This window comes from Podarcis bocagei (assembly GCF_964188305.1).
Source record: "Podarcis bocagei genome assembly, chromosome: 2".
NCBI lineage: Eukaryota > Metazoa > Chordata > Lepidosauria > Squamata > Lacertidae > Podarcis > Podarcis bocagei.
Genome location: NC_138126.1, coordinates 51,472,853 through 51,485,614, shown reverse-complemented (window position 1 = coordinate 51,485,614; position 12,762 = coordinate 51,472,853). Strand labels below are relative to the sequence as shown.

The following is a 12,762-nucleotide window of genomic DNA, read 5'->3' as shown; positions in this document are numbered from 1 at the left end:
ATGAAACATTATAGCCAGACACTGGAGAGACTTGTCAGGAGTAAGCATGGGCCATTGGTATCAAATACTATGGGAAACAGCCTTACTAGAAAAACTAACCAATAAACTGAAACTGACAAGGGGACAAATAGAAGAAGACACCTTCATCCCGGTATGGCTCCCCTTTATCACATACACAGCCCAACAAGACAACAAGAAGAATCCACCAACAGCATACAAATCAATATGGCTAACCTGATACAAAAAAAACCCACCTACGCCACTCACACATAAAAACAAAGTTCACCACAGCCAACCACAAACAAACAACCACACCCTGGGCCAACCCCAACCTCTCTCACCACCAAAGCAACACAAGCAAATATTAAAAAGGACCTGAACAAGTGAAGCTGACACAAAACCCCACACATACATTAAGTAGAATAGAAGCATCGCCACCCAGCCCCAGCCCCACTCACCATGCGCCCCTCCACCTCTTTCCCCCTTTCTTTCCTAATGTAACACTAATGTCTCAACAAATGAAACTGATCTATTGAAAACGTAACTTGAAAAAAGAGACATTGCACATACTTTTGTAAACCAATAAATCTTTAATTAAAAGTATGTTAAAAAACAAACAAAAACAACAACTAAGAGTCTGCCCATCCCAATAAGATTCCCTGAAGCTATAAATCCATTATAGGGTCTGCTGTGCTTCAGTTTTAAGATCAAGTGTGGTTTGACTCCCTGCAATTAAGGCATCTATTAAGTCAGTGCAAGAGTTATTTAACATCACATCTCAGAAAATCCTATTAGGAAAAAGTTGACATTTTGACCTTCCTCCATCTTGTTTCCAATACCTGCTCACCATTAGCTTAAACCTATTATAGAATTAGTTTACTTCAATAAAAGAATTGTTTGATTATTTGAAGACCCTATTAACTATACTAATCAAAGCATGTATGAGTTTCCATCAAAAAACAAACAGTTGCAGAAAATAATCACTCTAGGTAGACCAAAACGAGAGCGCTCTATATTAGATTCTGTCCTTAACAGCCGTACAGAATCCTTGAAAAGTGTTTTATGTCCTATTATAGCAAAAACCACTGACCAGCAAATGGGGCTAAAGCTCATATTACTCTCTGGCTGTTTACCTTCCCAACAATGGCTTTTCATTACTCATCCAGGATTGTGACATTTTATTTAAGCACAGCTCATGCAGCTGACACATTGCTATATCGGTTCATAACAGTTCTGGACCAAGACATTTTGCTGCCTGAAGCAGAACCCAAATGGCACACTGACACCCTCTATGCTATACATTTTATAGCTGCACCATTCAGACATCAATTGCTGCCTTCATCTGCTACCACCCGCAACCAGCTCTACCATTAAACAAGGTGAGGTGACTACCACAGGTGGCAGCTGCTGGGAGGGAATGCTTCCAGACATTCCTGTCCATTAGAGGACAGAGCTGTGTATGTCTCCATCACTTCATTGGTACAGAAGTAAGATTCAGTTGCCAGTCCAGTCAACTTTTGTATTAGAATTGGGGGAGAAACCCCATCTTGTTCTTTGCCTCAGGCAGCAAGCTTTCTTGGGCCAGCTCTCAGCTTCAGCTTACTGCACAGTAGGGCCCCCTGGTTCACATCATAACTACCCTACTTTTTAAGCTTATACTCATCACTTTCCAAAACATGGTTGTAGCATTAAACATACTTCTTTAAACTAATTAGAGTTTCTGCATCCTCGTACTTCCTAAAAAGATGCATTGGAATTATATACACCTGAGCAATTGCACAGCTTTACATTTTAAGCTTTAGATTTCTCCTAACGGTTATGTTATGGGGATGCATGCTGTGCTTAGGAAAGAGCATGATTGTGGCTGTATGTACTTGTAATTCTGATAGGAAAAACAGTCCTGACTAGGCATTTACTGTGTACTATGTTATTTTAGGTATTTACTGTGTTTCTACCTCCACTCCCCCAACAAAAAACAAATATCTGGCAAATAAAGTAGTCATAAAGCTTCAGGAATGGGTCAAGAAAGGTACCGTAGATGCACCTACCCCTGGCATCTATCATGAAATCAATAGCTGAAATTCTAGTGCAGGTCCTCGATAAATAGTTTTTTCTGCAACCAAGCACTCTCCTTTCATTACATAATTTTTAAAGGACCTCATTCCTGTAGTTCATTTCCACCCCCACATTCTCAAAGCTCCATGCTCACATAAACACCAGAATTTCATATGCAGACCAAACAGAAGCAAGCTTGCAAAGGGCTCATGCTGAGAGATCTCTCTCATTAGTAATGGAAGGTTTGGCTATTTAAACATCTTGCAAACATTGTAGCGGCTCCAAAATGGACCATTGAATGATCATATGCTAGAATGTAGGGTAGCAGTCCTTGACCTGCCCCCCTGACTCATAAAGAAACTTTGATTAAATTTGTACAAACTTGTAGGGATCATCTTCCTGTGTTACTACAAACAAACAAACAATCTGATGATGATACGGAGGACTAACCCCAAATCAAGCTACCTAAAGTATCACTCAGTGCTGTGACAGTTTAAAAGTTTAAAATAATATAGTACACTGTTGGCATTCATATCTGAGCTAAAGCTCTTGATTGAAGGGGATTAGTGCTCTTTGCTTCTACATCTAACTGGTTTTAGGTAGGGATAGTGGAACACCTACTCCTATTCCTCTGTGAGGTCACTGAAGGTGTGACAAATGAAGGAGAGAAGCAGAAAATGTTGAGAAAGAAGAAGAGGGGGAGAAAGAGGGGGTAAATACCAATCATGGATTTGCTCAAGCCAAAGATGGAGCTTCCATGAACATGATTAAGGAGAAGCAAATGGGAGCACTGTTCCATCCAATGAATTTTGAATTAAGCTGCACAAAGTGAGCCTCTACTGTGTAACCCACAGGACCATGGATGCAGAACTAAAACCCACAAGTGCATGCCCAAATAGTTTGATGGGGATCAACCACCTGCATTTGTTGAAGCTATAATGCAAGTTGATTAAAATATTTAAATTCAATGCTATGCAGATTAATCCATGTGGATAAAGAAAATGATGACCCTGACCCTATAATGATAGCTGGTTCCTATTTTCTTCATCCGCTTGGAGGTTTTCTTCTGCAGCATTATATGGCATGCAACCGAAATCTCTTCATTAGTATACATGATGGCTAACGGCACTTCATCTCTATCAAACCATGCCGGTGTGCGCATGTCGTTTTTATGACTCTGCATGTTGCACAACAGAGGCTCACTTTCCATAGCTCAGTTTCAAATCCCACAAACAATATTTGTCCATGGGTATTTTCTGCTGGATATCGGGCATAAATATGTATATTCAGTGTCACCGTCCTCCCATTACTGTTTTGCTCATGTTTAGAAGAGAACCATGTTATGCCAATCCTTCACGAAACCACCACCTACCAGCCCATTCTTCCATAGCTTTCCTGGCTTCTTTGCCTCGGCACATAAATTATTCCTTGGACCGCAACTCTTAACTTCCCTTGCCTCACTCTGAATCAGATACTGCATAGATCCCACAGATCCAACCCTGTTGCCCTAAATCACAACAGAGTAGATCCCTGCCGGCTAGCCTGGTTCCTGAAAGCCTGCAATGTGCTGAACAACTCTCATCGTTTGGGTTCCTGTGCTCACCCCCAGTTCAATAGAATTAGAAATATTTTCTATTTCTTTCATTGTATCCCACCCTACCTCCAAGGAGGAGGTGCCGACATATTAAGAGGAGCAACATAAACAGATTTCTGTGATAATGTTTTTATTCTTAAATAAATTAAATAGGTTTATTTGTAAAACAGAATGCAAGACAGCAAGAGTATCCCCACACACACACACACACTATCTTTCATTTTTTATTACTGAGAACATAGAGTGTTCCTCCACCAGAAAAAGCTAAAGCAGTTTGCAAGATATACATAGAAACTTTCCAACTATTCTAAATAAAGACGATAGAAATGCCAGCCAAAGAAAGAGTACAGATCTGTCCTTTTACAATCATGGTTTTGAACATGCCCTTAAAAGATTACATAACCAAACTATACACAAAACCCCATCTAAATGGAGCTTCTTGGCTATTTGCTTCTTTCAAACAAATAACTGGAGATATATTCTGACATGGTGAGTTCAAGCCAAGATACACAGTCATCACATGCCTTCTTTAGTTTCAACCGTTTCATTTGTCAACAGAAATCTGAACACTGTTTCACACATTACATTTCTTCAGCTACATGAAATAATATTTCACACAATTCTGTAACACTGCAATATGTTCATGCAAATGTATTATTTCCAGCCATGTGCATTTCACAGAGAGATACAGACAGACAGGACTGTGAACTTCAGGTTTTATCTTAATACCATGGGGAATAATAATAATATTAATTTATTATTTATACTCCGCCCATCCAGCTGGCTTTTCCCAGCCACTCTGGGCGGCTCCCAACAGATTAAAAACAGAATAAAACATCAAATATTAAAAACTCCCCTAAACAGGCTGCCTTCAGATGTCTTCTAAAAGTCAGATAGTTGTTTATTTCTTTGACATCTAATGGGAGGGCGTTCCACAGGGCGGGTGCCACTACTGAGAAGGCCCTCAGCCTGGTTCCCTGTAACCTCACATCTCGGAGCTGGACCGAAGCCATTTAGGGCTTTAAAGGTCAGCACCAACACTTTGAACTGTGCTTGGAAACGTACTTTGGAAACTGTTTTTGCTGGACCTAACACGACAGCCACCACCAAAGATCAGAACCAAGAAGCAGCTCAGTTCTCACGCAAAATGCCACTGCCTGGTGGGTCAGCATGTCTCGGGGGGGAGACACTGAGTAAAATGAATGGCAGCCAGTGCCAGTAAGAGTGTGTGTGAGAGAAACTGTGGCAGGGATAGCAGAAGTGCCTAGCAGGGGTCTCGTGGCACCATGCTGAGGGCCTGTTAAAGCCTGGTGCTGGCCCCAGACAGGAGGATAGACATTTGATACATGCTGTTGATCTATCATTGACTTTGTGAAGGATCTTTCCATCCTCCTACATGAGTTCAGTAATATTATTCAACTTTCTAGTATGTAGAGGGATTGTTCAGCTTACTGAATTATAACCGTTTAAGTTATTTTTTAAAAAATTGTAAAAGTACTCTGATTGGTAAACACAGAAATAAAATCCCTTTAAAGAGTCTTGGTTGTAGCCAACTAATATATACTCTCAGTAGACCCCCTGAAATTAACAGAATTAAGTTAGCAATCACCATTAATTTCACAGGGTCTTCTGAATGTAGGGCTAACATTGGATACAATTCTGTAACTGTCACTCCTCTACATTATTGGAACTTCACTTATCAGGCTCTAAGACTTGCATTCGGACATAACACTAAACCACTGTTTGGAACTACTACACAAATGAGCACAGGAGCTCAAGTGCTCTATTCTCAACTTCCAGAGCTGCCAACTTCAAACCATGATTTATTGGCACTGCCAGGTAGGACTGGGCTGGGAAGATTGCCCTAGCTTGTTCAGCTAAACCATATTTAAAACCAACAACAGTTCCAGGTTTGGATATAATGACAAACCACAGTTAAGCTAAAAATGGGAACCACAGTTAAGCTAAAATTTCTTCTAAGAAAGAGTGAGTGTATGAACCCAAGAGTAACCTAAGCTCATTCCCATCACACTAAACTATGGTTTAGCATGGTATTATTTATTGTTATTACCATTATTACTGTTGTTTAAATTTATACACCACTCTTCATCCGAAGATCTCAGGCCCGTCCACAAGATTAAAGATACAGGACAGAAGCACAAAATAAATAGCTAAAACAAAACAACAACACCTCTTGCACAAACACATTTAAAAGATTGGAGAACAGGGTTTCCCAAACTTGGATCTCCTGCTGTTTTTGGACTGCAATTCCCATCAGCCCTGACCACTGGTCCTTGTAGCTAGGAATGATGGAAATGATAGGAACGTGGTGCAACAACAGCTGGAGACCCAAGTTTGGGAAATCCTGCCACAGAATATTAATCAGCCAAAGGCCTGGTTGAAGAGGAATGTTTTCACCTGGCGCCTAAAGATATATAATGAATGTGCCAGGTGAACCTCCCTGGTGAGAGCATTCCACAAATGGGGAGCTGCTGCAGAAAAGGCCCATTCTCATGTTGGCATGGTCTGGACCTTTTGTGAATGAGGCACACCAAGAAGGGCCCCAGATGATGACTGCAGAGTCCTGGTCGGTTTATATTTATATTTGACATCCAATCAAAGTGAAGAAACTCTTAGCACATTCACAATTCAATACACAACAGGACAGATAGCGTTTCCCAACACTGAGTGATTTCTCTCTGTTTCATACATAAAGGTAAAGGTAAAGGGACCCCTGACCGTTAGGTCCAGTCGCGGATGACTCTGGGGTTGCGGCGCTCATCTCGCTTTACTGGCCAAGGGAGCCGGCGTACAGCTTCCTGGTCATGTGGCCAGCATGACTAAGCCGCTTCTGGCGAACCAGAGCAGTGCACAGAAACGCCATTTACCTTCCCGCCGGAGTGGTACCTATTTATCTACTTGCACTTTGACGTGCTTTCGAACTGCTAGGTAGGCAGGAGCAGGGACCGAGCAACAGGAGCTCACTCCGTCGCAGGGATTCGAACCGCCGACCTTCTGATCGGCAAGCCCTAGGCTCTGTGGCTTAATCCACAGTGCCACCCGCATCCCGTTTCATACATACATCCTAAAATATATACTTCTTTTTTAAAAAAGAGGATGCTTTGAACAATAGTTGTAAGGCAATCCCAGTGGGTACTTGGCAGTCTGGGTGCAGTTGGTAATTGCAAATTGTTGGGGTTTATCGATACAGTATCTTTATAAAAATACATATATACTGCTATATCATAATCAAAGCAGTTTACAACAGAAACTATATACAATTTAAAAAGTTATGGGGTTTTTTTTACAATGTAAAAATTTTAAACAAAATATCATTAACCAACCATTACAGAAATGTGTTTTCGTAATTTCTTACATAAGCTTGGCAGCATAGAGAAGTGTTCAGCAGGCATTTAAAGTTTAAAACAGAAAGTGCCAGGTGAATCTCTAGTGGCATGCCACAGGACTGCACCGATGACACTAAAGACTCAATTTCTTGTTTTCAGATGAGCTTCGCCAACTCATCTTTTCAAAATGCGGACAACACACCTTACTAGAGTAGTACAAGAAAGGGTTCATTTGCTGCAAAAGGAACTCCTGGTGATTGGGATCAGGGATATACTAAGCAGGGGGCGGGGAAGGTAGTATGCCTGGGGGATGGATTTAACCCCTAAAGATGTCATTGGCCTAACAGAAAGAAGGTACAGAAAGGGTGACCAAAATGGTTAGGGGTATTGATCCATGCTATTTACATAGGAAATATAAAGATGGGACTTTTTAATACAGTACGGGGGGATTACTTGAGATAACATAGAAGTTATGAATAATGTGATTAGAAAGTGAACAAACAAAGAGGATGGGTTTTCCTCTCTTTTTTTAACACTGCAACTTTGTTGCACTCATTAAACTGGGTAGCCATAGGTTTAAATATTTGCAAATGCATAGGCTGCTATTAAAGAATATTTTTAAACAGATGATTTTATAAAACTACCAAAGTCATGACTGACTCCAGGCAAGCTACATTATAGCACTCGTATTTGTAACTGAAACGATTAAATGCTAAACTGGATTTGATAATACTTCCTCCCTCTCTCATAAACCTAAAATGGATACAGGATGCTGCCTTAAGACTTTGGTGATAAAGCAGAGCCAACAATACATGGGGTGGTAACCAATGCTAGTCCTACTCAGAGTAGATCAGCTGCAGTTAATAGGCATGACTTCGGTTCAGTCATTCCAGTGGGTCTAGAACTCAGTTGGATACAACCCTATAAATATACATAGCTTCCTTTCAACAATGGCATCTACTTCTGTTACTAATTCATGTGCTTGCTCTCCTACTAGTCTCCAGTTGCACAAAAGCTTCAACATTACTGCAATTTGTTCCATTATAAGTACTGTAGCTCAATCAAGTCTAATGTTGCAGGACATAACACTTTAGATTCAGTTTAAAATCTGACCCCTACAAACAGCAGGATAATTCAGGACCAAGGGTCTTTAAAAAAAAAAAAAAGGTCTCATTCTGATACTCATACACAAGCTGGTCAGCATCAGTTTTATAATTCAACATTACAGGTCTGCTGCATGAAATATCACAGAATACAGAATATCCTAAATGATTAGAAAGAGGTAACAACCAGTCATCATCCTATCATAGTTTAATGAAAAGTATGCATTCCTTGTTGTCTGCAACTTTGCAAAAAGTATTTGAAGCAGCTTTTTGTCCTATTAATCAACCATTGTTCCAAGACCCCATGAAGACTATTTCTGCAAAACAGCTTCACAAACAAAACAAAAATGTGAATTATGACCAATTCCCACAGCCACATCATAAATATAATATGCAACAAACAAATGTGAATTCCCACAGCCACATCATAAATATAATATGCAACAAAAATAGAGAAGGGAAAAGAGAAGTGGACTGAAAAGATCACAGATGCTCTTTCTCACTTGAGCATGTGTGGTAGAGAAGATAAAGGTCTATTATGAATAAAGACATAGAGCAAAAAGGGGAAAGTCTATTCTGTTTTAGAAAGGGAAGTGAGGTTCAAAAAGTCATTTCAGTATCCTGCCATATAATTTACGTGACTTTTGACAAATAAATGTTAGCCACAGTTATGATTCCCTTTTTAAGTTAAACAGAAAGTCTTTTTTAGAAGGAGGGAACAGATGACACTACTGTGTTTAATAACAAACCAGATCCTTCAGTTAGATAAATGCTCATATTGAGCCAAAGTAACATTAATATTTCCATTTTCCAATTCATTCAGGACATTTAAAAGAGCTTCATAATAAACGGTACAATCCTATGGCCATCTGGGATTACTCCCACCGTAAGTAAACTCCTATGCAAACTTCCTTAAGAGTAAAACCTGTTGGACCCAATGGAATTTGCTTCTTATTCAAACTCCATAGAATAACCCTGCCTGTGGTATTGTCTACAAGTAAAGTAAGACAAAGCCTGCCACTGCAAAATAAAAAAATTCCTTCCAGTAGCACCTTAAAGACCAACTAAGTTAGTTCTTGGTATGAGCTTTCGTGTGCATGCACACTTCTTCAGAACTGCAAAACCAAGAAATAGTCCTGTGGTGCCTTTAACACTCACACAAGCATTGTAACACAACTGCTTCAAGCAATTACTGTACATTCTTCCAAGATAAATTAAAAGTATTTTGCTGTGATTAAGTGCTACATTTTGTGGAATATTTAGTTCAGACTCTAGTAGCCTACAGTGCAGCTGGTCCAGGAACATTTTAACCCTTTGGAGGCCCTTCTTGACATTTGCTGAGCAGCTTATTTTTTAAAATTCTAGTTTACACTGGAGGCACCTTGCCCTTGGCAAATCACAGGGCTGAGAGAGTTAAACCTGGGAGGAGCGTGCATGCATATGATGTGGGGGAAGGGCCAGAACCAATGAAAACACGGGAGCTATAGTTAGCCCAGGAACACGATAAGCTGTAGAGACGATTCCAACAAAGCTTTTTTAGATGACACTCTCTTGCACACTGTCCTCAGCTTACAGGGCATTTAAGCACACACCTCCCCCCCAAAAAATCATTCAGATAGTTCCTGCCACTTACCTGGAGTTCGCACCAAGCCACTTCCACCCAGGTCTCCGTGTCCAGCCCCTTGTAGACTGTTTTGAAAGACCCTCTTCCGAGCTCGATATCAAACTTTAGAAACCTGCCATCGGGGGAGGTGGCCACCGCCTTCATGTCGGCCTCTTCCTCCTCATCCTCCGCCTCCTCTTTCTTGGACTTGCTCTGCTCCTTGAGAGATTCCGCCGCCTCTTTCTTCTCCGCATCCTCCTTGCCGCTCCTCTCCTTCGGTTCCTCGGCTGCTGCTGCTGCTGTTCCTGCTGCTGAACTAGGAAGACCCTCCGGGGCGGCGGCCGCTTTCGCCGGCTCGGCGGGCTGCTCCCCGGGCTGCGCCTCTTCCACCACCGGCCTCTGCCCTGCTTTCACCCTCTCGGCGATTATCCTCCTGGTTTTGGAGAAGAGGATGATCTTCTTCTGCTGCGGCTGCTGCGGCTCGGGCGGCTCGAAGGTGGGCTCCTCCTGGTCGGAGTCCACCACGCTCCTCCGCAGGAAGCGCTGGTGGGCTGCTTTGGGATCCTTGGCGTAAGGCACTCGCAGGAAAGGGGCGGGGGCCGCGGGCCGGCCTCCTCGCGGCACTGCAGCAGGGTCCATGCCCGACGCGCTGCCGCCGCCGCCGCCTGCCCCATCAATATTCATACCCTTTCCACCCGCAGGAGCTAAGGCAGCAGCCGCGGCAGCCGCTGGGAAGCCGGCGCGTTCTGCAGCGACAGCAGCTCCCCGCCGCGGAGGTGCTGTCCTGGCCTCGCCCCCAGTTTCCATTACAGCTGAGCTCTCGGCAGCTGCCGCTAGAGGAGAAGGAGGTGGCGGAGCCGCCGCGGCCGTCGACGGTACTCGTGCCGCCGCCGCTCGGTGGGAGTCATCACGGTGCATCCTTCCGGCGAAGCTCAGCCCAGCCACCTGCCAGGCGAAAGAGAGAAAGAGCGCGGTGAGGAGGCTGCGGGCCCCACCTGGCGAGGGACCAGGAGGAGGAGGCGGACACCTGCAAGAGGGAAATCGCCGCCGCCACCGCCCCCCAGCCAGACACGCAGGGCCCAACTCCGGAGAGGATCTCCTGACAGCCTCTCTCCACGCTCGAGGGCGTGAGGAGCGCTGGAAGGAGCATCAGATGCAAAAGCTCCCGAGAGGCAGAATGATGGAGAGACAGGGACTCTCCGGGGAATTTTGCTAGGGGTTGTCTCCAACTGCAGGTCCCTCCCAGGCAACTCGAATCAATGGCTCGCCCCTTTCCTTAGCCAGGATCCCGGTTCCAACCTGGCTCCCCCCCCGCCCCCAAATCCTAGCCAGTGCCTTCCAGCCACGAGCCGCTCAGACCCTTCTGCAACTCCACGTTATCCGTCCCTTTAAAGAGCAGAGCGCAGTCTCCGTCGCCCAGCTCCCCCCCCCCCGCCATCCCCGCCCCCCTCTGCCCAAAGTCTCCAGCCGGGCTTCCCCTCTCCTCTCCCTCCGCCGCGACGCGCCCACGCAGAGCCTTCGAGACCCCCCTGGGCCGCTCACGCGCTCCCACCTCACCCCGGGCTTCCGCCTCCCCCGCCCCCTTTTGCCCACTTCAGTCATACTGCAGCTCCTCGGTGGAAAGCCATATTGAGGCTGGAAAATGGGAGAGGAGGGCGGGATGCGAGCAGCCGAGGCGAAGCTCGCCCGGCGGGAAGCCCCGACCGGACCTGCCGCTCCCCGACACCCCCCTCGCCGCAAGCTTCGAGCGGTAAAAAGACAGGCAGCGTCGCCGTCGTCAAATGAGCACGAGGACGGGGCTGGTCTTTCGCCCTGCCCAGCTCTGCGAGAGAAGCCGCCGCTTAGATAATAGCGCGCAGCAGCAGCAGCGCCAGCGCGGGCAGGGCGCACAACCGAGGCAGCCGCAGCGAGCCGGGCTGAGGGGGAGGCGAGGGGCTGCGGCGGCGGCCGGCGTCAAGTGCCACCACCGGGGCGCCCGCAAACCACGCCAAAGAAGAGGGTGGCGGCGGCGGCGGCGGGCGGCTGGAGGAAGCAGGTGCCTCAGCTGCACAATGGAGCTGCTCACCTGCGCAGCCCGGGAAGGGAGAGAAGGCAGACAGGCAGGGAGATCTAACAACAAGACAGGTTTCTCGCGCGGACTGGGTGACTTACCAGGAGGAGAGGGGGCCCCCATCTTCACTGCCGCCCATGGAGGTTGGGGGCGGGCGGGTGGCAGAGGGACGGCTCGATTCTTCCGTTCCCAGTCATGGAGCCCCCGCAAGACGCGCGCCCGCCGCCGCCGCCGCCGCCGCCCTCAAAGGCCGGGCTCTGCAGCCCCCGCCTCCCCTGCGCCGGGCAGCCTAGTCCTCTCGCAGCCCCCTCCGCCGGGAATCCTCTTGGCTTCGCGGCGACGTCCAAACGTCGTCTCAGGGGAGAGCTCCGGAGAGCCACCGGCCAGGCGCTGAGGAAAAGAAACAAGAATAATCCACCTCAGGCGAAAGGGCGCGCCTGCTCTCTCCCTTGCTGCCGCCGCCTCGCCGAAGCCAGCGTGCAGGAAGCCTCGGCCCGCGCTTGCCCATGCGCCCCTCCAGCGCGTCCTCTTTTCCTCTCCCCCCCCCCCTCGGTGCTTTTGTCAATGGAAACTGCTCTCTAATGAGCGTCCCATTTAACGGACGGGCCGGGAGCCACGGGCATCGCCGAGCAGCCAATGAGAAGGGAAGGAGGAGGTGGCCCCCTGCTAGACCCGCCTCGTGTCATCGGGGTATGAGGAGAGCGCCGGCTCGGCTCCCCCTCCTCAGCGGCGGAGAGCACGTCCCGACGGCACACACACACACACACCCCGCCTCCCTCTCCCCACAGCGCGGTTGCCTGTTTCGCTGCTTCTCCTTATAAAATAGCCTTCTTGTCGCTTAGCTTCCAGTTCGCGCATGCCCTCTGCCCGAGCCGCAGCCCGTGCTGACCCTTGCCCTCCCGTGGGGCTGTAAAGCAATGGGGGCAATGGGGGGGTGAGGGCGTGCGTGCGTGTGTGCGCGCGCGCGCGCACGCGTCTGGGCTGAAGCGGCCACCGCGCGGAGCTGAGGG

The 12,762-nt window shown here is 46.6% G+C and overlaps 1 protein-coding gene across 14 annotated transcripts in view; it reads right to left on the bottom strand.

The window, feature by feature from the left end:
* Positions 1–12,487, bottom strand: part of WNK2 (WNK lysine deficient protein kinase 2) — a 108,768-nt gene extending 96,281 nt beyond the window's left edge. For 2 of the 14 annotated variants that reach the window (XR_014005588.1, XM_081185198.1), the window contains exons 1-2: positions 11,854–12,444; positions 9,733–10,647 (exon numbers count right to left, since the gene is read on the bottom strand). Coding sequence is in view for 13 of the 14 variants with exons in the window: in XM_081185198.1 (XP_081041324.1) it covers positions 9,733–10,620 (888 nt within the window). In the remaining variant the exon portion in view is untranslated. Of the gene's footprint in view, positions 1–9,732; positions 10,648–11,254; positions 11,382–11,853 lie in introns of those variants that run through there. The other 12 variants (XM_081185204.1, XM_081185205.1, XM_081185199.1 and 9 more) reach the window with 11 other exon arrangements.
* Between the last annotated feature and the right edge of the window lie 275 nt (positions 12,488–12,762).